This window comes from Miniopterus natalensis, chromosome 18 (assembly GCF_054644295.1).
Source record: "Miniopterus natalensis isolate mMinNat1 chromosome 18, mMinNat1.hap1, whole genome shotgun sequence".
In the NCBI taxonomy this organism is placed as follows: domain Eukaryota; kingdom Metazoa; phylum Chordata; class Mammalia; order Chiroptera; family Miniopteridae; genus Miniopterus; species Miniopterus natalensis.
The window spans coordinates 26,968,711-26,991,500 of record NC_142098.1 but is presented as its reverse complement, the minus strand read 5'-3'; the positions used below and the strand labels follow the sequence as shown (position 1 = coordinate 26,991,500).

The 22,790-nt window shown below is 49.9% G+C and overlaps 1 protein-coding gene across 3 annotated transcripts; it reads left to right on the top strand.

The window, feature by feature from the left end:
- Window positions 1-136: 136 nt before the first annotated feature.
- Window positions 137-22,660, top strand: HAS3 (hyaluronan synthase 3). 3 transcript variants are annotated; one of them, XM_087827517.1, is made up of 4 exons: window positions 137-2,030; window positions 14,727-15,362; window positions 18,467-18,568; window positions 19,368-22,660. In XM_087827517.1, exons 1-4 carry the CDS (start codon window positions 2,013-2,015, stop codon window positions 20,289-20,291), a joined length of 1,680 nt encoding a protein of 559 aa, XP_087683643.1. In that variant the 5' UTR covers window positions 137-2,012; the 3' UTR covers window positions 20,292-22,660. The 3 variants fall into 3 exon arrangements, with proteins under 3 accessions (XP_087683643.1, XP_016056272.2, XP_087683642.1); XM_016200786.2 differs by lacking the exon at window positions 137-2,030 and adding an exon at window positions 12,943-13,072; XM_087827516.1 differs by lacking the exon at window positions 137-2,030 and having other exon boundaries at window positions 14,538-15,362.
- The last annotated feature ends 130 nt before the right edge of the window (window positions 22,661-22,790 follow it).

Here is a 22,790-nt window from a genome sequence, read left to right as displayed (position 1 = left end):
GCTATTGAGAAAAATAAAGCTGGGAAGGGGGTTGAGGAGCGTATGGGGATGGGAGCTGTAAGTTTAGGTAACTTGTCCAGAGAAGGCCTCACTGAGAAGTTGATATTGAATAAAGATCAGAAGGAGGTGAAGGAGTGAGGATGAAGATATTTGGGAAAAGAGCATTCCAGGCAGAGAGAAGGCACGTGCAAAGGCCCAGAGTTGAGAGTGTGTCTGGAGGCCGGTGTGGTGGGGCAGAGCGAATGAGAGGAAAGTGGAGGGGACGATGGGAGGGAGGCGATGTGCCCATCACATCAAACCTCTGAGCCTGGGGGGCAGCCACAGACCTATTTCTACCTGAGCCCCTTGAGCTTGTTTCTGGAAAGTACTTTGAGGCCAAGATGATAAGTTCTGTAAAATGGGAAATACATATAAACAAAAGGAGTTGCATACCCAGGCATAGTTTTTGTCATAACCAAAATGAGGCAGGGACCCCTATCCCTTTCACCACCCCCTATTCTCTGGCAGCAGCAGTTTCTCCTTATTGGCCCAAGAAGAAAGAGAAAAGTAAATGTGTTATCTGCCCTCAGTCCACCCCTCTGCTCTGTCCCTTTGTGAGAGGGTGAGTGAATGGAGCATTGCCTGCCGTCTGCCTCTGACTCACCAGCAGTTTGCTGCAGTGGAGACATCTGAAAGTCCATCAATGGGTAGGAATGAATTGGGGGACCATTCATCTCACTGCAGGAAACCAGATGGGCTTCTGCAGTATTTTTACACAGAGATCCAAAATGTCAGCCAGAATTTCAATGGCAAGGGAGAGTCAGAAACAGGAGCTGAGTTCAGGGTGGGCTGGAAGAGGTGGCCACTATTCCACGATCATGGAGGCTCTTCTTCCCCTGCTCTTCTGTTCAGCAGGCATGACCTCTGAGGGCCTGGCTGTGTCCTCCAGCAAGTTCTGCAGCCACAAACATTCTGCAGTCACATGCAGCAGCCTCACTGCAGTGCGCAGCATCTCTGACTTCCATGCACCACTCTGCTTGGACCTGAGTGGCTGCTTGGGGGTTGGGAAGTTTTCTTCTGAGAATATTGGCTGCTGCACTTTTCCCTGCTGGCAGGGCTCAGGGCTGTGCTCAGCATACCCGCAGGTGCTGGCAAGTGAAGAGGAAATGCAGACCCTCACCATCAGCCCTGGAAGGAGCTGTGCTCACTGATTTGAAGGGTCATCTTCCAGTGCCCCTCCCCACAGTTCTTTATACTGACTCAGTAGCTCCATGCCACCAGAAGGGCTCAGGGATTGCACTCTCCCCCCAGGTAACCCTCTGTAGTCCCTGTGGGGCATAGAATAGCATGATCAGTTGCTCTGTGTTTCCTTTAGTTTGGAAAGTCGTGGTTTTTTTTTATCAGTGAGCTTGTCTGATTCTCACATCATAGAACAGCTAGGCAAGCCATGGCTGTCCCCCTTTGGTGGGATTTGGCCCCAAGTCTCCTGGGTCCCAGCCAGACTCTTGAACTGCTGAATACCATGGAGCCTCTCCCCCCAAAATGAGTATCTAAGCCAGAGCTTTCAATGAGAGCCCAGTTTGGGAAACAAACTCATATGTACACGTGAGCCCTGGCATCGGGTCCCGTGAAGAAGACGTTTCAGCTCCCCTGATACATCCTGAGGATGCCGGCCTCTGCCCTCTGAGAATGCTGAGTGGAAGCCCTCAGGTATGGATGTCCTGGCTACGTGTGTGTGTATCTGATTATATATGTTATATGAATTATAACAAATTTAACGTATATGTAACAAAGAAAAATTCTCACAACCTCACCTCCATTCCTACCCCAAGATCACCACTAACAGTTTGGCGTATATCCCTCCAGAGCTTTCTTTCCTTCCCTTCCCCCAAATGAATATTAACAAGTATTACTGCTTTCAAAAACAAAAATGTACTTTTTACCCTAGTGTCCCAGATATTTTTTCTTAGGCATATACCTTGGAGACGCTCTCCTGTCGGCACTTACACATCCCTGTCCTTCGTGATGGTGGCATGCCTCCCGTTGTCCAGGTGAGCTACTGCTGGGTTAAGCATTTGTTCTTGATGGTCAGTAGAGTTGTTTCTAACTTCCAATGATTCTTCAGTGGTTCTTAAGCATAACTCTTTATGTAGTGAAGTGTTTCTATAAGATAACCTAAGAAATTGGAATGCTGGGTCAAAAAGCCATGGACATTTCACATGTTAGCACCAAAATGTTCGCCAAAAAGTTTGTGCTGATCTACATTCCTCCATCCTCAGCTGACATTGCTTTAATACCCATGAAATGCACATTCCATCTTCACAGCAAAGTGTTAATACCATTCCCTAAATAATTCAGGACTAGGAACTCTTCAGGGGCTGGAGATTTCAGTGCGCCAAAGCCGCCAATAGGGGCACCGTGACAGGGTTTGCACATACACTCACCAGCAGCAATATCCCAGGTACAAGTATTAGTTAGGGGCTTATAAGTGCTCACCCTGGAGAAAAATCCTGAGCTCCTACAGGTCTACTAAAAAGGGCCATTACCAGACTCTCAGCTCTGAGATTCTGTCCTGAGTGTTAGGGTATGCTGTCTCATGGGGTGTGGAATGACCTCAGGATAATGACCACAGTTCCCAAATCAGACTCAGGACATAGGTCTGATGGCTCCTCAGAGTATCTGTTTATCCTGAAAAACCCCACATGAATGATTGCAGTAGCTCTGCATCACTATACAGAATCAGTTAACACTATAAAGAGCTTATTCTGCTCTTCTGTGCACTTGATTTATATTATTAATCCACTAAGTACTCACACTGGGCCTGTGAGGCAGGTATTATTATTATTATCCCATTTTAAAGATGGGAAAACTGAGGCACACAAGAAGCTAATTACTTGCCCCAGACTACATAGCTAGTGAGAAGTAGCCAAACCAGTATTTGGACCCAGGTAGTCTGGCTCCCCAGGCTGGGCTTTTAGCCATTGTGCTTTGCTGCTACCCAGTAGAGACTATGTTTCTAAATTGTAAAAACTTCTTAATATAACTGGTTTCCTCTGCTTGTTTAAATGGACCACTTCTGTCAAGTTAAACTTCATCCCTGATTCCCTCCAGATAGTGGCCCCAAATATCAAAACCCCATCTCAGACACTGGAACTTATTATATGTCTTGTATTTGACTTGTAGTTTGCCCAGCAGCTATAGATGAGGTTGGCTAAAGTTCCCCAGCCCATCCGCTCCTTTGACAGCTTTTGTAAATTGCTTATTGAAAGGCTTGTTCTTTCTGGGGTGGCTAAGGTAGTAGACTAAGACTGCCTTCCTGGGAGCAGAGGCGCAGAGAGCCATGTTGCCTGTGTGCATCATAGAAAATGTAGCAAATCATCTCATGAACTCCAATCAGAGACCAGAAATGTCCCCTTTTGTTTCTGTTTGTTGTTGGTTTTGCTTTGTTTTATCCTAACATTTAAACTGTTATTTCTTACACATCCACATTAATAGCTCTGTTCCATACCATTCTTTGAGAGCAAAAAATGAGACCGAATTAATGAATGTCCAGAGAGGCAAATGCTCGCAAATGAGAAGAGAAAGAGAAAAGGGGAGATGTGAGTGCACTTGAGTGGAGAAAGTTCTTCTGTTTACTAACCAGTAAACAGTAATATTAACCAGTTAGCCAGCACCTAACTCCATCACAGAGATGCAGAATGGTTGAGGGTGAGAGTTGTTAGTATCACAAGAGAGCAATCTGCAGGGCGGCTTCCGAGCTGCAGGAGCACCCTGTACACTGGGGAACCAGGAAAAGCTCCTGGCCCTTAAGTGGTTTATTAAATGATGGAAGATTTAATCTCCACTGTTTGCCTTAAGAACTGAAGCCCACTCAGAGCAGTTCCTGGGTGGGGCTTCTCTGATGCGTAGCCCTAGTCATCACATGCACAGGCAGCCTGGCGCTGGGGAGAACAAAGCTGCCTGCTCACACTTCCAGTCTCTGGAACTTGAACGAGGTGACCCCTCCCCTTCACCACCCCCTCCCCACCCTCCTCCCCACATACAGCCTTTATTAGACCACATGCCAGTTTCAAAACTTCAAAACCTATGGTGACCATATTAATCCTAGGGAAGCGCCACCCTGAAATTAGGCTGTCTTTACTGAAAGAATGGTGGTCCTGATGCTTCAAAGAGCTGGGGGTGGGGTGAGACCCCCCCACTCCCCAAAGCAACTGTGAGTATCAGTGTTGTTCAGAGACTGCAAAGATCTCGAGGCTCCAGCATATGGGTATTTTTCCAAGGGCAAGGCCAGGACCGGGGGAGAGAGATAGTCCTGGGGACCCCGTGTCCCCAAAGAGCAGCTCAGGCCCACTACCCTAACTCATCCTTTGAGTAGGAAAAGCCCCCAAAGTGCAGACATTCTGTCATTTAGAAAATGAAAGCTGCCCTGGCCAGTTTGGCTCTGTGGTTAGAGTGTTGGCCCATGGACTGATGGGTCTAGGGTTCGATTCTGGTCAAGGGCACTTACCTTAGTTGCAGGCTCCATCCCCAGCTGGGGCACATTGGGGAGGAAACCTGTAGATATGTCTCTTTCACATCGATGCTTCTCTCTCTCTCTCTCTCTCTCTCTCTCTCTCCTCTCTCTCTCTCTCTCTCTCTCTCTCTCTCCCTCTCCCCCTCTCCCTTCCACTCTCTCTGAAAAGCAATGGAAAAAATATCCTCAGGTGAGGATTTTTTAAAAAAAAGACAGCGAAAGTTAATCCAAGTCGTTTGTGGCAGCTGTCCTCCCACTGACAAGGACTGACTGGGTTTTCCTCTGTTCTCCTGGAAAAAGCAGGTAGCACCTTTGCCAACAAAAAGTTTGTATCAGTACAGTTCCAGGTAGATTGGGGCGCTCTGGGGCTGCCCCGGCCCATCTGGCCTGTCCTCTGTGTTTCTCCCTGGCTCTCCCTTTTAATTTCCAGTTCCATCAGCATCCTCTCTTCCTTTTTCCCTTCTGACTAGATAGCTCATTGGTTCATTGTTAAGTTTTTAAGGTCAGTTAATTCAAACAGGTGTGACAGGCAAGGTGCTAGAGGAAGATGGACAGACACTGGTACACTCTGGAGCTCACCTCCGCGCTTGGCTGGCTCTCTGCTGTTCACCTAGAACCAGAAAAGTGTTTGCAAATCTCAGCTGAGGAGAAGCCTCAGGATGTGCTCCCTGTGCTGCGTACAATATAGAATCACCTAGGGAATTTCAAAACAAACAAAGCAACGCAAGCCTGGGGCTCACCCCCAGTGATTCTGACCAAATTGACTTGGGATAGGGCCCAGGCATTAGTGTTATTTAAAAAGCTCCCCAGGTTTTAAAAGTGTAATGTGCAGTTGCTAGACATGAGAACCATTATGTTAGCTTATCTGGTGAGAAAAGGAGGTGTGTGTGTGTGTGTGTGTGTGTCCTAGCAAAAAAATCTGATAGTGGGACATACTTTGGGGGGCCCCTCCCACGAAGAAGCTGATGGGAACTGCTCCTACCCTTGGCTCTTCTATAATGGCTTTTATGGAGGATCCAGCTTTGGACCTCCTCTGTGACAGTGACTAATGATGTCTTTAATCAAGAAAGAGGACATAAAGCAGAAGAGCCAGCACATTTAAGAACTGTGGTTGATATTATTGTAACAAGAGCCAAATGAATTTGGAACCAGGTTACCTTAAGTGATTTGTTCCCCTCCTGCTGATCTGGCGACTGAGCCTGGGACTGCAGACTGGGGTTGTGTCCCATCAAGGTCTGGGAAACTGTGCACTTGAATAATGAGCAAGCACGTGTGTGTCCATTGGCGGCTAGTGAGCCATGTGCATGCGCAAGAGTGGACGTACACACGGGTGCTTGCATAGGGGGTAGGTTTTCAACACCCGGAGGAAAGAGCCTCTCCCTGGGGCAGGAGTGCAATGCTGTTGACATCATCATTCCTGGAATGCTTTTTTCAAGAAAAGCATCCTTTCAGGGTACTCATAGAGCACATAATTATGTGCACTTCCCTCCCTTACCAGGATCACCGTGGGGGTTGACACCAGCTGGGGTGCCCTGGTTCAGGGCTATGTTCCCAGGGAAGGGGTCTTTTTCTAATTCACTCAAAGGTGCTGGATGAGCTAGCACAGCTTTACATACTCCCTCCTTCCCTTCAAAATTCTCTCAAAGGAACAGTGGGAAGGACTTAAATAAAGCAAAGTACTCAAGTTTTGGCTGCCACTCCTCCTGTATCCTGGCCTTCCCAACTTGACTGCTTTCTTCATAGACTGAGGTTCACATGAATGCATCTATCACATAGGCTGTACCTCACCCAGTGTAGAAGGATATTCTGTGAACTCATGATTCATACCATTTCAAAATATTTTTTTATTATAAACTTATACTTATGGATAGAAAAATTGGAGAACACAGAGAAAAAGGCAAAAAGAAAAAAAGTCCATTGTTCTACCACCCAAACAAACCTGATCTTAATATCTGGGTGAGCTTCTCTCCTGCCTTTTAATTCATAGGATTTAAAAGAAAACAAAGTAAATGTAGAGTCGTTCATATATAACAATCTTGTATCTTGCCTTATTTACTCAAAATTGCATTATAAGCAGTTTTGCTTATTTCTACATTGTCTTTCTGAACATAATTTTTTTAAAAAGTGTTTTTATTGATTTTAGAGAGAGGAAGGGTGAGAGAGAGAGAGAGAGGGAGGGAGAGAGGGAGAGGGAGAGAAATATCAATGAGGGAGAAACATTAACATCGATTGGCTGCCTCCTGCACACCCTCTGCTGGGGATCAAGTCATATGTCCTGACTCGGAATAGAACCAGCTCCCTCTCGGTGCATGGGCTGACAGTCAACCACTGAGCCACACTTGCCAGGCATGAACATAATTTTTATTAGCTGCATACAACAGTCTACAAAGAAGGTGGATTATGGTTGAAAACTGCCTGGGTTTTTTTCTGCATTCACCTGGGGGAGGGAGAGAAAGGAAAGATGGCCAGGAAGATCTTTTTCTGTTCAGGATTCTAAGAAAAGCATCTCCAGGTCTGGTTTGATATTTGGTCACCATCCTGATGTGCCCTCCTAACCCTGACATTCAAGCCAGCATAAGAATCTGGACCCTCAGAAGGAACTGATTACTCTGCTGCACAGCAGAGACTCCTTACTTTGAAATGAAAACAAGTTTTCTATCCAAGGAGAGAGAGTGAGGGAGAGACTGGAGTTAAAATCTCACCATTGTAACTGCATGACAGAATAGTCCTTATACCTGCTTCTTCAAACATAGCACCTAGAAATGGGGCTGACTGCAGTGTACTTGTCAGTAAGAGGGCCAAGTTATGAAAGGGGAACTTTGTTTGGTAGTAGCTGCCTTACTGTAGTCAAGGCTCACACTTTCCACTTTGAATTATGTATTAACTAGTATTGCAGATTAAGCTGCCTTGAAGAGGGCCCTGTTTAGTCAGCTGGGGGACATAACCTGCTCCTCTTTGGAGGCCAGGTTAAGTTCACCTTCATGAGCTTCAAGCGGTTTTGACTGTAGTCAGATCAGGGGAAGTTGATGGGATGGATGGATTGGGGGAGACCTGATAGCTTGGCTGCCACCCTCCATTTTGCTTTGCTTAGCTAGAAGCTGTGGGCTGGATGCCATGGAGGAGCATTGAGGCTAGAATATCCCCCCTCCCCTCCCCTCCCCTCCCCTCCCCTCACCTCCCCTCCCCTCACCTCCCCTCCCCTGCCACCAGCAGAGCTGAGCAGCACCTGGTTACTGGCAGGGTTTGTCCTGCAGCTTCAAGCACCAGTGATGACAAGGGAGGTTGAATGGCGGACTCCTGTTGGTGCAAGGTATTTGAGCATTTCATGAGTTTGGATTTGAAATTTAATGGAAAGGTGAAATCTTTGTGGAACTCTCAGCTTCAGTTACCTCAAGCCCTCCAAACCTTTGAGAATGGCCCTTTCAACCTTCCAAACTGTAGAAGTTATACCTCTACCCCTACCCTCACTTGTGCCCAAGACAGTGACACTGCCTGCCCCCACCTCCTCTTTCTGAAGGCAGGGCTGACAATCCTCATTGCAGTCCCATCTCAGCCCTCTGTTGTGGTTTACCTGCCTCCTAAAAGGTCTTCTACACCCCATTCCTGGTCCTTACCGCAAAATACCACCAGCGCAGCCATCGCCAAACAATACTTTCGATCAATTACTATCTTGCTTAGACATCTTCAATAGTTCTCCATCATCTACCCAATAAAATCCAAACTACTTATTTGGTCATTAATGGCCTTCCAGAATCTGTCCCTAGCATTCCTCAGGAGCTAGACTTTCTCTCAGACACTTCCTATACAGCAGATACCCTTCAAGTTCTCTAGTGGAAATTTCTTGTTTCATCCAGGTCTCTTTAAAGCCCTTCAAACACACCTCACCCATTTTTATATCTGCTCCTGTTCTTAAGCTATTCCACCCATCTAGAATGTTCTTACCTTTCTACACAGTCAGCTCAAGTTCTCCATGAGACTATCCCATCTCAGAGACCTCGTTCCTAAAATCCTCAAACTCTCTAGTTAGATTCTGTCATCAACATTTAATTATAAACTGCCTTTTTGGTGACTTAATTGTTCAAGTATAAGTTTGTCTTCAAAATGGATAGGCATCTAGATGGCAGGGCCCAGCTTGAAACTTCCCAGTGTCAAAGCACCATTCTCTGCTCAGAGCAGGTTTGTTAAATGAGTGTTCAAATGAAGTACAAATCTTCTGCAACTTAGCTGAATAGGGAGGCTTATCCTCTGGAGCCTGAGTAAAAGCCAATTCACAACATCTGAATTCCCATTTTTAAGCAATTGGGTATGGAATTAGTCCTATTTCTAAATCCCCAGTGCTAAGCAGAGATAAAGTTGAGCTTTATTGTATCAGCCCCTTAAAGGTTCCCCTACCCAACTCCTTCTGAAGAGAGGAATGTAAATAGGGCACTGAAAACTGGCTGTTTATTACAGAAAAACCCTCCCTGGCATAGACTGGTCACAAAGGTACAGACTCTCCTAGCTGCCTGATAACACCAGGTCTCTGGCCCTGCAAATGGGGGGGGGGGGGAGGGGGGGGGGAGAGAGAGAGAGAGAGAGAATGAATTTACTCCCTCAGGCAAGCCAATCGGTATGGGCAGAGTGTTTTCTCATGATGCTGCAAGTGGACCCACTGTTCATTTAGGATGTTTTAATTGTGCTGTGCCAGCCCACCACCTATACAACTCCCTGGAGCCAAATGAGCAAGATGGGACAAAGTTGGAGCCTTCGAAATTAACATGAGAGGATCCTGGAGCAGCCCCAGGCAACTTGCACTGGAGAAGTCATGTTGCTGTTGCCTTGAGGGCAGACAAGATCTTTCCAAACTGGCTGCTCTGTCCCTTATGCTTCTAAACAGGTCACTTACAAGCAGCCAGTTGGTTGGCTATGACTGACACATTTTTGTCTGGTCAGTGGAATGTCTTTTTCAACATTTGAATTGGCTTTTAACACTTAAAAATTAGGAGATTTCACATAGAAATCTGGATTTCTGGCTTCTCTTGACAACAGAACACCTGTCCATGTTGGGCCCTCCCTCTCACAGGGCCATCTCCTTTAAATGGGGTAGTCACTACCCAGCCTGCTGAGGCACTCCTTTTTGTCCCCCGCCTAGTCCCGGCTTTTTTCCTAATGACTGCAAATTTCAGTGGGAGGTAGGATCAGATAGCTAATCTCTGGCAACTACAGGCTCTATGATGCCCCTGGATGTGGAGGAAGTGGCCCAGGGCTCTGGGAAACCATAATGCGGTCAAGACAAGGCATTTGTCATCAACACTGATCTCTCCATCCTGTCGCATCCTGGAGGGATGGGCATGTGGAATCCACAGCATGGCAAGTGGATGCCACTTACTGAGCACTTATTCTCAGCCAATCTCTGTGAAGTAGATACTGGATTCCATTTCTAGGATGAAGATACTGAGTTAGTGCCACAATGCTGGTGGCAGAACTGGCTGGCTGCCTCCAGAGCCCTTCTCTTAACAAAGAGCTGCTCTCTCTCCCCCTGTGCATTATCAGCTCTTATTAGGACCAGTCTTAAGTTCAAAACACATTGCCATTGTGGATTCAATACTAGTTTTTAAAAGCACATAATAAAGAATATTTAAATGATGTATCATAGTGATGATTTTCTCAAGCAAAAGCGTAGTGATTTCCTATCTGTAATGCAAGATGGGAGTGGGTGGAGTAGGTGTGCCAGGGCTCTTTGCTTGCCTGGGCGAATGAAGGGTGAGCTCTGTAGTCCACACTGAGTGCCCTTGGGCGGGCAAGTAAGTCCCTGAGCCCATAAGGCTTCTCACAGGAGCAGCTCGTAGACTGCAACTCAGGTTCCTATAAGTTTGTGGCAGCTTGGAAAGAAATGGACATCTTAGATGTGCTTGAAGGTCATGTACATTTACTTTTTACTAGTGTTTAATTATACTTTCTCTTCAACTTTTTCCAAGATTGAGCAACAGTGTGTTCAACTGGTTCTAAACTTCCTTCCTCTGCAACCAGCTCCCTGTCTCTCCCCAACCCCACCCCACCTCACCCAAGCTTTTAGGGACCTGGAAACCACCCGGGGCGATAAGGTCAGTTGGGAATTTAGGAGGTCATGTATGTCGGAAATAACGGTGTAAAAAGGGGGAGGAGGAATTAGTTTTGGCTTTAAGACACCGGAACTTCCAAGGTTTTTACAAGACTATTTGCAGCTTGCGAACAACCTTCAAGTCATCAGCGCCCCACTGCGGAATTCAAAGCTAAGCTTGTCATAATTGTTAACACCTTTGACCAGTCTTTTCATATTTGACAATTATTCTCCTCTGCGGCTTTTTCCCCCCTCGGCAGGAGGGTTCTGCTGTTTTGGTTTCAGGGTGTACCGTATACAGGGAACAGCCCCTTCGCGGGCAGAAGTCAGGGGAAGATTTCTACCGGCTTGCAGGGTGAGTAAACTTCCAAGCTCAGAAAGCGGGTTATACTGGAAGTTAACAACGCTTCAGGTTCTAGGTTGAGCACAATGACCGCCTTCCTCTGGGCAGCTAGCTGGACCCTAGACGAGCGCGGAGGAGCTCGGCCTTTGGTGGGTTTGTGGGAACCCAGTTTCCGAGGGTGCAGACACTGCGAGTGGGGGAACCGCGTCCACGCGGGACCCGGCGTCCCGCCGAGCGCCGGCCGCGTGGAGCTCCCTCCGCCGGAGTCAGGAAGGGGGTGCTCCCTGGTGGCCCTCGGGGGAGCTCCCTCGTGGCCCTCGGGGGAGCCCTCCCACTCTTCCCAACTTTCCCGGCCCCAGGGCCGGAGGAGGGCGCCTCTCCCGGCGGGGACGCGCTCGGTACTTAAAAGGCGTCTCGGCGGGGCTGGCTCTAGTCAGTCGGAGCGCGCCGCGGCGGCGGGGAGGAGGGGAGGAGGGGCATGGAGCTGCCGCGGGCCTGCTGAGCACCGGAGCGCGGGCAGCCGGCGGCACGGTGAGCGCGGGGCTGGCCGGCCGCTTCGGAGGGGCGGGCAGCGCGGGGGCGGCGCAGAGGCCGGGGGCGCGCCCGGCTCCACGGGTGCCCGGCGGACTCCGACTGGCTCCCCCGGATGTGCGGGCGCCGCGTCCAGCGCCGGGAGGCGGGCTGAGGGCTGCGGCATCTCCGGGCTTCCTGGCGACGGGTCTTGCAGCCCCCTCCCCACTGACCCCTCCTCCCTTTCTTCCTCCATCCTCTCCTCCTCGGGTCTCTCCTCCCTTCCTCCCTTGCGGCTCTGGTTTTGTGAATGGATTAGGTGGCGGACGACAGTGCTGGGCACGAGGCTGGCCGGAGTCTCCCTCCTCCATGCCCTCCCGCGGGTTCGCACCTGTCCTGGCACCAAGACGCGTGGCGCCCAGGTTCCTGCGGGTTAACTGGGCCGCGGTCGCAGGTATCTGCTGGCCTGGGCTCCCCTTCTCTCGCCGGCTGGGAGAGGCCAGGAGGAAAGACCCCCCGCCCCGCGCACAAGTTTCCATCCCGCCGCGTGTGGCCCCGCAGCAGGGCACACCTGTCAGCTGCAGAGGCTGCAGACTGGGCAGCCCCGCAAAGTTTCGGGGGTAGATTGGTGGTGTGCGTCCTTGGTTGGAGGTCTTCTCCTTCCGTGGGCCGGGGTCGGGGTCGGTCTTAGGGATCGTCCCTAACCCGGTGTCCTTGAAGCCGAGCGCGCATTAGCCTACCGGGACCCAGCTCCCGTAAATCCCTTCTGAGCGAAGGGGGCGCGCAGGGGCGAGAGGCGGTCCAGCTTCCCTCCGCTGGCTGCGGGTGGCACGGTCCCCTATCTGGGCACCTCAGCCTGAGCCCACACCAGCGTCCGATTGTTCCTGAGGTCACCGGCTACAGGATCTTCTTGGTCTTCGGAAGGGTAGGGGGTGCCAGGGGGTGCCGGGGTAGTGCCTCCAATTCCTGGGCCGGGTGTGGGGGTCCCGCCCGGGAAAGGAGGGCGCCGGCGACACCAGGGATGTCGCCTTTGTCTGCAGGCACACTTTGCCACGGTAGCTGGGGCCCCGGGGAGATGAGTGGGGCCTGGTCTGACTGATTCCTTCGGTTTTCCCTTATGGGTCCTGGGAAACCGGCACGTGGGTGTGGTCGGCGCCGCTTTGGCCAGAAGGCAAGGCTCAGGTGGGGGTGAGAAGAGTGGCGAGTGCCTTCCCGGCTGCATTAACCTGGTGGGCACCGCCTCCAGCACTGCACCGAGGCGGGGCGCCAGCGACCGTCAGGTTGCTGGGCTGTCCTCCGAGCCCTCTGCCCTTTCCCAGATCGTAAGCGGGCACTAGTGCCCGCAGCGCCCCCTCCGCGTGTAATCTCTAGAGGGGGACGGGGGCGCTCCTGGGCCGTTGGTTCCAGGGTTTGGGGGCCCCTGGGCCGCAGGAGCGTGCTAGGAGGGGGTGGGGTGGGGACCAGGGAGTCCTGCAGAGGAAGCAAGCGGCAGGCTCCCGGGGATGGCGGGGCAGAGCGCCCGGAGGCCGCGCTTCCCGGAGAGGCGAAGCTGCCAACAGCCCTTTCCGGACTGAAGCTGCTGGAATGGTGCTGGTGCCTGAATCTCAGGCTGATTTAGGCAGCGACTGTGTGTTCCCAGGGCAACAAGGTGTGTTTATGTTAGGGTGGGGATGGGGGACGGTTTCAGTAAGACCTAGAGTTGGAGCAAGCTTGGAAATGAGACCTTATTGTCTGTAGAGGGTGGGTGGGGTGGTAAGGGGATTCTCCAGATCAGGCATTATCCCCTCCACAATCAGCCTTCCCACTTGGGTAGTCTTTCAGGGTTGGAAGTGCTTCCATTTTTAGGGAAATGATTTACCTGAGACCTATGGAGCAAGAAACCATTTAGAACCAGCAAGGGGGGAGATACCAAGTCTTAGAGAACTTGGGCAAGGTCAGGCAGCCAGGAGGTGGTAGAGCCCTGTCTCAAGCACAAGTCTTCTGGTGTCTCTCTAGTCCTAGGCTCTTTTCATTAAAGCACAGCTGTTTCCAACAGTACAGATGCTAGGAGCCCTGATTGTTGCAAACTAAATCTGGGAGCATTTGCAGGAGTGGCCAGGTTGGGGGGTGGGGTGGGGGTGAGCCCAGAGATTCTGTGCCGGCGCTAGGACCAAGCTGATGGGGCTTCCCAGGCAGCCACTCTCCCCAGGCAGCTGCACCGTGGCTGCAGTTCCCTTTGGTGCCCTGAGCACTGGGCTTCCAGGAGAGCTTTCCACACCCCAGCTCTCATTTCCCCTTCTTTCCCTTGTCTGCCTTTCCCAGTTGCTCTCCCTTTCTTTCCTCTCAAGTAAATGAGAAAAAGGTGAGAAAGAGAACACAGGGAAACTTTCTCTTACTGATTTTGCTGTTTGGAGAAGGGGAAGCTGTTCCCTTCTTTTATCCCTGGCTCCCCTTTACGTTTCCTGTTGTTTCTCCTCACTACCTCCCTTCCTCTTTCTCTCTCTCTCTCTTTCTCCTCACTGGAGGATATGGCCTAGAAAAAGGAAGGGAGAGAGAAAAATCTTCGATGTGAGAAACATCGATCGGCTGCTCCCCCTCCCCCATAAATGCCCCTACCAGGGATCGAACCTGCAACCTAGGTATATGCCCTGATCTGGAATCGAACCCAGAACCTTTGGTGTGCAGGATGAGGCTCCAACCAACTGAGCCACCTGGCCAGGGCCCCCCACTTTCTCCATGGGCCTCCTTGGTGGCTGTGCTTTACTGGCACACATTCCCCTCCCCGAGTGCAATCCCCTATAGGTAGCAGCTCTTGGGCCACTGGCTGCCTCCTTGCCCATCTCCCTCCCTTCTCCCTGGCCCCTCATGTGCTCAGAAGTGCCTCAGGTTCACCCCTGCTGATGCTTGCCTTTAAGTTTGGGGTCAGCCAGGTAGATCCCAGTTCTGCCATCCACTAGCTAGGTAGCTCTCTCCAGCTTTGGTTTGTGTAACAATTATAAGTGTTACTTTAAGTGCTTTATGTATGTAACCTATTTAAACCTCAAAGAGGCTATGAGGTTAGTGCTGCAATCCACATTTTACAGATGCATTAACTAAGGGACAAAACATGGTCACATAGACAGTGAGTGCCAGGGCTGGCACTTGAACCCCAGTAGTCTGGCTTCTGAAGCTACAAACAGTCTTAGTCATGCTCAGTAGCGAAAATGGTTTTAGTGGGTCATTTGCCCTGTTCTGGGCCAGGCCTAGAGAAAATGCCTCCATTCCCACTGACTGAAGATGCTGCCTCCTGCCTGACCTCCACATCTCCCCCCTTGTTCTGCCAGATGCCGGTGCAGCTGACGACAGCTCTACGTGTGGTGGGCACAAGCCTGTTTGCCCTGGCGGTGCTTGGTGGCATCCTGGCAGCTTATGTGACAGGCTACCAGTTCATCCACACAGAAAAGCACTACCTGTCCTTCGGCCTATACGGAGCCATCCTGGGCCTGCACCTGCTCACCCAGAGCCTGTTTGCCTTCCTGGAGCACCGGCACATGAGGCGGGCAGGCCGGCCACTGAAGCTGCCCTCCCCACCACGGCGCTCAGTGGCACTCTGCATTGCTGCATACCAGGAGGACCCTGACTATTTGCGCAAGTGTCTGCGCTCGGCTCAGCGCATCGCCTTCCCCAACCTCAAGGTGGTCATGGTGGTGGATGGCAATCGCCAGGAGGATGCTTACATGCTAGACATCTTCCATGAGGTGCTAGGCGGCACTGAGCAAGCTGGCTTCTTTGTGTGGCGTAGCAACTTCCATGAGGCGGGTGAGGGTGAGACAGAGGCCAGCCTGCAGGAGGGCATGGACCGTGTGCAGCATGTGGTGCGGGCCAGCACCTTCTCATGTATCATGCAGAAGTGGGGAGGCAAGCGAGAGGTCATGTACACAGCCTTCAAGGCCCTTGGCGATTCAGTGGACTACATTCAGGTAAGGGTGCCTCCCTATGAGTGTGTGGACCTGTCCAGCCAGCCAGGCATACCCTTCTCCAGAAGTTTCAAGTCTAGTATAGATCCCCTGTATCATGTACATCCCTCCTCTGCACTTAAGAAGGCAATAGGTATAATGGTTCTCAACAGCAGTCCTGGGGTCAAAAAGACCTGGGATGGAATCCTGGCACTGCTGTTACTTAACTCTGTGACTAGTGTCCTGATAATAATAATAGCAAGCAGATGTATAGCATTTACTCCATACCAGGCACTGTTGTAGGCTTTTCATACATATTAACTCTTTTAATCTTTATAATACTCCCAGGGGATAAGTACTATTATCTCCACTCATAGAAGGTGAATCTGAAGCACAGAGAGGCTAAGTAACTTGCCTAATGTCACTCAGCAGTAAGGTGCAGAGCCAGGATTTGAGCCCAGGCAGTCTGTCTCACATCTGCTCTTATTCACTGTGCAATACTGCCTCACCACTGGCAACATGGGGATGAACCTCTTCATAAAGAAGCGTGGTGAAGCCATAGCTGGTTTGGCTCAGTGGTTAGAGCGTCAGCCTGCAGACTGAAGGGTCCCGGGTTCAATTCTGGCCAAAGGCACGTACCTCAATTGCAGCGTTGATCCCTGGCCCCAGTCAGGGCACGTGTGGGAGGCAACCAATCTATATGTCTCTCTCACATCAATGTTCCTCTCTCTCTCTCCCCCTTCCACTCTCTCTGAAAAGCAATGGAGAAAATATCCTTGGGTGAGGATTTAAAAATAAAACGTGGTGAAGAGTAAAAGACATCATGCTTGAAAGCACTCAAATATTGTTTTAGTTATGGACCAAAAAGTTCTACTCTTCTCAGTGTTTAATTCGTGTCTGTAAGGTGGAGCGACGCAGGTGTGAATCATCCCAGTTTGCTTCTGCAGCAGTCTTGGCAGGGCCAGAACCCTGAAGAGACCCTGCCTAACTTCCAGTCAAAGGGGTCATTGACACCAGCCTAAAAGTTTTATTAGATTGACAAGGTTGAATAGCTCCAGTTTTCAAATAACAAAACCTAGAGAGAACTGACTAGAGCTTCATGCGTTTCATACCAAGTAGAAACATACCCAGGACACCAGATTTCTGGTCCGACATCCACACTATCCATTACTGTTTCTTCCTTTCTCCAGACTTGCCAGAGGGTTTTGCCCATCACTTGAGTGAGTAGTGGCTGTTGTGGTAGCCCACCTGTGTACTCAGTCTTGCTGACAGCATGTTAGGTACTCCACTATTTAAAGTTCCTATACTGTACCCACCTAAAATTAGCTTGGCACAGATTTTTTGTTTTGGTTTTGTTTGAAAGTATCATCCTTGCATGAGTCAGTTGGCACATTTATGTTTTTCCATGTTCCTAGGCCCAAGGACCTCCTCAGCCTTGTAGGGAGGGATCTGAGGCAGTTCTTGATTCTGCAGTTCACCTAGGGTCAAAGGGCCTTTGAAACTTTCCTGGGGACTCAGAAGGCTTAGCAAAATCCCTTGAGCCCTGGGACATGCTCAAGCCACAGTGACTTACTCATTCACTCCCTTGAAGCACAGGGTCCCCCTAAACCTGCTCTGCTACACATCTTCCTTTCCGGATCTTTCCTGTGTCTGGTGGTTTAGCAGCTAGGCTCACATACCTGAGCCAGCCTTTCTCCTCAGGGTTTTGGGATCATTGCCTGGGGCAGGCCTGGTGGAGTTCAGCCTGTCTTCCAACAGCCTTGCGGAGGAGGGTGTGTCTTTCTCTCTCAGGGAAATAACCATGCCCCAGGCAGTAGGGAAACACAAGAGCTCTAACTTCTCAGCTAGAAAGATCTTCCTGGTTACGGTCCCGGCAGAAAGTAGCCATGAGTGCTGGGAAGTTTGGTTTGTAAGCTGAGGAGGCTCTGGGAGTTTGATCGAGGCTCCTTGGGACCTTCCCAGACTGGACCAGAACCTAAGACTGTGTCAGTTGGGAGGTAGGAGGAAGCAAGTGTGATGCTCTGCCTGGTTCCCCCTCAGCCTTCTGCTGTTTGTCTGGCCACTGTCTTCCAACATGGAGAGAGAAAGCTGGGTAGGTTGGAGCATGTGGTGGTTGCCCCCTTCCTACAGGCTAATGGCTTTCACTCAGCACCTCCAGTGAAAGGATTTGGGGCTTTGGCAGAACAGGGTTTGGGCTCATCTGTGGATGCTGTTTTCTGCTCTGTCAGAGGTCAGAAAACCAATTCTCCTGCCCAATATTTATCTGGGGTCTTTGTATCATCTCAGTAATTTTCTAGAAAACAGACAAGGAGTCAGCCACCAGGGTCAATGTTCATAGCCCAGATTCAACTAATAATGGGGATTCCTGTTAGAATTGGACCATGAGCCTCCCTAGGAAAGGAGGGCAGGTGGGCAGGATTTGATTCAGGTTTTGGAGGCAGCTGCTGCCAGAGCCTCCATGCCCGTTCAGAGTATAATCCCCGCGAGACATACTGTGCCAAGGGAGTACTGAAGGCTTGGCAGCCATGCTGGTGGGGGGTTTGTAAGTGGGTAGATACATCCTCCGTTTGGGTTGTGGATCATCCAAGAGGCCAGAAGCTGAAACAGGGAAGACCCTGTTGTTAAAAATCCTATGGCTGCCCGGCCGGGTGTGGCTCAGCAGTTGAACACTGACCTAGGATCCAGAAAAATCCTTTGGCATAGTTTTGGGCAGTAGCCTCTGGCAAGAGCTTGGCCTTCTGAAGTGTGTGTGGCGGCCCTGGTCTAGGCACTGTTCCTGTCATCTGATTTCAATGACTTGTTCCTTCTTTCTTCCCAAGGACCCAGAGAAACATTTTAGGACCATTTCTCAGGAGCCTAGCTTCATAGAGGCTAATGGCTTGTCCAGTACTAAACATTTCTCCCTTCCCAGGTCCAGCACTGGCAGACTCTTGGGTTTCTCTCTCAGCCTAGTGGTTGTCAAGCCTGGTATCTGAACTCTCCTTTTCCTTTGTTACTCATCTCACCCTTTCTATTTGGTGTAGACCTCTTAGCTAGTGCTGGAAGTGAATCATATGAAAGGGGGCTATGTCCCTCAGGCTATGAGTGGACGGAGGTCAAAATGGGCTGACGGTGCATTTCCTCTACAGGTGTGTGACTCTGACACTGTACTGGATCCAGCCTGCACCATTGAGATGCTTCGAGTCCTAGAGGAGGACCCCCAAGTAGGAGGAGTCGGGGGAGATGTCCAAGTAAGAAGTAACCAAGGATTCCTGGGGGTCGGGGGGCTGGACTCTTTCTGCTTTCAGATCCAATTGGATATGTCTGGGAAATGGGCATCTTGACTGCCTAGTATTTTGGGGGGTGGGGTGCAGATATTCCTCTTTGTTTCAAAAGGCTCACTTGCTACTCAACACCTTTCCTACCCCTTTTCAACCTGAGACAGGGAAATTACCAGGTATGTGGCGAGCCTATGCTGCTGGGAGGGGCACAGAATTCTGAGGCCATTGATCCTGCAGGGTGCTTCCTTTTCGGCTGGTAGCACAGCAAGCACCTCCAAAGTTAGACCCTTGAGAAACCCTTGCTCTTAGGTAAATTGCTCTGAAGAGCTCTGGGCAGTGTGGTCAGAATAAGAGGCAGTATCTTCTTCCAGAGGGTACTGCTGGCAACATACCAGGTCTTCCCAAGAAGCTTTCCAACTGAAGGGTCAGGACAGGTGTCTGGGCATTGCTTTGCATCTTTCTCAAAACCTTCTGTCACTGCCACAGGCTGCCTCCTGAGACTGAAGGTGGCTTTGACTGCTAGAGTAACTTTACAGGGACAATCCATGCTGATGACACATTGGAGAGTTGGGGCTAGTGCTGGGGAGAGTGAATGTGGTTGGCTCTGAGCCTTGGGTTTCCCAGCCATGGCTGGTCTAGGACTGATGGCCAGGAATTTGAGCAGTGGGCTACAGAACTCAAGGTAGGGAGGCCTCATGGTCTCCAGTGTGTGTCTCCTGGGGCTCACGGTCTCAGGTGAGGAGGCCCAGCATCCATGGTTCCCTTACAGATCCTCAACAAGTATGATTCATGGATCTCCTTCCTGAGCAGTGTGCGGTACTGGATGGCCTTCAACGTGGAGCGCGCCTGCCAGTCCTACTTTGGCTGCGTGCAGTGTATTAGTGGGCCTTTGGGCATGTACCGCAATAGCCTCCTCCAGCAATTCCTGGAAGATTGGTACCATCAGAAGTTCCTCGGCAGCAAGTGCAGCTTTGGGGATGACCGACACCTCACCAACCGCGTCCTGAGCCTTGGCTACAGGACTAAATACACAGCGCGCTCCAAGTGCCTCACAGAAACCCCCACCAAGTACCTCCGGTGGCTCAACCAGCAAACCCGCTGGAGCAAGTCTTACTTCCGGGAGTGGCTCTACAACTCTCTGTGGTTCCATAAGCACCACCTCTGGATGACCTACGAATCAGTGGTCACGGGTTTCTTCCCCTTTTTCCTCATTGCCACAGTCATACAGCTTTTCTACCGTGGCCGCATCTGGAACATTCTTCTCTTCCTCCTGACAGTGCAGCTGGTGGGCATTATCAAGGCTACCTATGCCTGCTTCCTTCGGGGCAATGCAGAGATGATCTTCATGTCCCTCTACTCCCTTCTCTATATGTCCAGCCTCCTGCCAGCCAAGATCTTTGCCATCGCTACCATCAACAAATCCGGCTGGGGCACCTCTGGCCGAAAAACCATCGTGGTGAACTTCATTGGCCTCATCCCTGTGTCCATCTGGGTGGCAGTCCTTCTGGGAGGCCTGGCATATACTGCTTATTGCCAGGATCTTTTCAGTGAGACGGAGCTAGCCTTCCTTGTTTCTGGGGCCGTCCTGTATGGCTGCTACTGGGTGGCCCTCCTTATGTTGTATCTGGCCATCATTGCCCGGCGATGTGGGAAGAAGCCAGAGCAGTATAATTTAGCTTTTGCTGAGGTGTGACATAACCCTCAAGCAGAGCGGGTAAAGTGCAATGGGTAAGGGAGGGAAGGGGAATGGAAGAGAAAAGATGGGGTGGGAGGGAGAAGGGAATGCTGTTTTAGTTTCTTAATGGTCCAAAGGACAAATCTGAAGTGCGAAGAAAGGTGACTGTAGTATGGCCTGGGCCGTTCTGCTCAGAGAAAACAGATTCCAGCTCGGGAGTAGAAGAGACGTTTTCAGGCTGCATGTCTGCTACATGATGGCCTCTGGGAAAGGTTCCACTCCTGCCCCAGGATCCAGAGGGAACTCAGAAGTGTGCTAAATCAAACAGTAAGTGGCAACTTCTGATAGGTAAGTGAGCAATTCCAGCTTGTGGGAAGGGGTTCTTAGCCCAGTTGAACACAACCAGACGGGGTAGAATTTGAGATTTTGGGTCAGCTAGTAATGTCTTCCCCCCTCAACCTAGTAATCAATGCAATAAGATCGTGCCTGAGATACAAGGCCCAGAAGCTTGATTTCTGGGCATCAGAAAACAGGGTACAGGAATGGTGCTTTATTATGTGATGTACCCCATTCCACATCTCCACATCCCAAGGATGAGCCAAAATAGCAGGGAGTTAGCATTGAACTGCTTTTAAGTGTACATAGATGTGAATGTTAAAAAGGAGTTTGCCAGGAGGAACAAAGATTGCTGGTGGTGCTCAAGGCCATGCTATATGGAGGCCTATATGTATTCCACCTGGAAACTGCCCAGATGTCTAGATGAGCTTGTCTGTGATCTCTGCTGGGAAGATAAAATGTTTTGGTCATCTACCAGGTAGATTTAAACCCCAACATACTAAGGAAGTGAGGGTTCGGTACTTCAACCTGTATACTCCTGAATTCCTCTCAAATTCAGCTGAGTCCTAAGACAGCCTCCTCACTTTGCTTTCAAGGTGATGTAGTCACCTCTTTGCCCTCATCGGGTAAGTTTCTAAGGGGCCAAGTGAAGTCGACTCTCACAGGCTCCTCTGTAATAGGCAAGGCTGCCCTCAGCACATGAGGGCAAACCTGTACTATGAGCCTCTGCCCAGATTGGCTACCATCTTGGAACTGCTTGGGACAGATTCCTTGGCAGCTGGGTAGCATGCATGACTTACAGGTTACAATTTTTGACAATCATCTCCAGTGGAAAGCTTTTCAATGTTTCCTAAGTGAACCCTCAAACCCAAGCTGGTCATCTTTGAGACTCAATTCTCCTCAGTGGCTTCTCCAGGGAATTCTTATAGCCAAGCTGTGGATAGTCACTGCTACATTTGCTTCTTTCCAGAAACCAAACTAGGAAATGGAATTGATTCCTAAATCCTAAGGTTCTTGCTTTCTCAGACCTCTTGAGGCTGTTTTATTTCCTTCTGCTTTTTTTGTGTGTGGGGGGTGGTGGTGGTGGTGGTGGAATGAAGGCAGGCCATTTTTCTAGGCATTGGCAACCCACAGACTATTCTCCACTCTTGGGTTTGAAACCTGGGATCTTGACAAAGCCTCTGACTTAAGGGTTGCTTGCTTGTGCATGCTTTCTCCAAACGTCCATTCTCAGAGGGTTCAGCTAATGCCTCAGAACCAGAACTAAGGCTGAGAGAAGTTGAGGGTACAAGCCTCTAGTGTGCCCAGGTGCTTCCTACAAAGGAACACAGTGTGCTCTGAGCCACAGATTGGCAAACCCTGGTGCTTTCCTTCATCTCCCATGAACTCAAGGGTTTTCCAAGTGCAGCCAACACTGCTGCATCCCAGACCTCAAGTTTCTGATAAGACTGCTGGGTGATGTTGGGCCCAATCCATGAAGGCTAGAAGAGGCAGCAGGCATTTGCTAAAGGCAGTTGGTTCCAGGCTCTTCCGTGCTTTTGCTGGCCAAGAAGTAAACTATTTTGAGCACTACAATGGAGGAAATCCGGTCAGCCAACTGCAGAGCTCGGACTTCACTAAGGGCTTGTTTTTCTTCAGTTTTTATTTGAAGGTTAATATAGGATGGACTCCCAGATGGAAAACCCTTGGCTGTCCTACTATCAGCTCTGCCTTGCACTGTTATCAACTTTCCTCATATCAAAATAGACAAGTAGTGGGCTCACAACGTTTGACCTCGACTGGTTTTTCTAAGTTATTTTGTACATTTCTCAGCAGTGAAACCAAACTGGGTCTTCAGCTTTATCCCCATTTCTTGCAAGGGAAGAGCCTTTATACAATTGGACACATTTTGGTTTTTCCTCATTGAGAATTTTAACTGTCTTTTTTGTATTATTTCTACAGTAATTTGTAAACATATTTATTTTTACCTTTTTTTTAACTTTTCAGGTCAAATTTTTATACTGCACATATTTGTCAAAATAAAGATTCTCACATAATGCTGTTATCTCTGAGCTACTTCCTCCCTCTTTGTACTTAATGAAAGCCAGCTCTTTATTACAGTTGCAAAAGCAGCACTTGAGCTAGAAATATAGTTGCAGTAATTTGAGTGTCACTCAAGCAGGATAAACTGTCACAGTTGCC

Coding starts and splice junctions, on each gene's coding strand:
- HAS3 (XM_087827516.1), top strand. CDS start 14,607: ATGGTTTTAGTGGGTCATTTGCCCTGTTCTGGGCCAGGCCTAGAGAAA. Junction 15,363..18,466: donor ATTCAGTGGACTACATTCAG/GTAAGGGTGCCT, acceptor TTTCCTCTACAG/GTGTGTGACTCTGACACTGT. Junction 18,569..19,367: donor GAGTCGGGGGAGATGTCCAA/GTAAGAAGTAAC, acceptor GTTCCCTTACAG/ATCCTCAACAAGTATGATTC.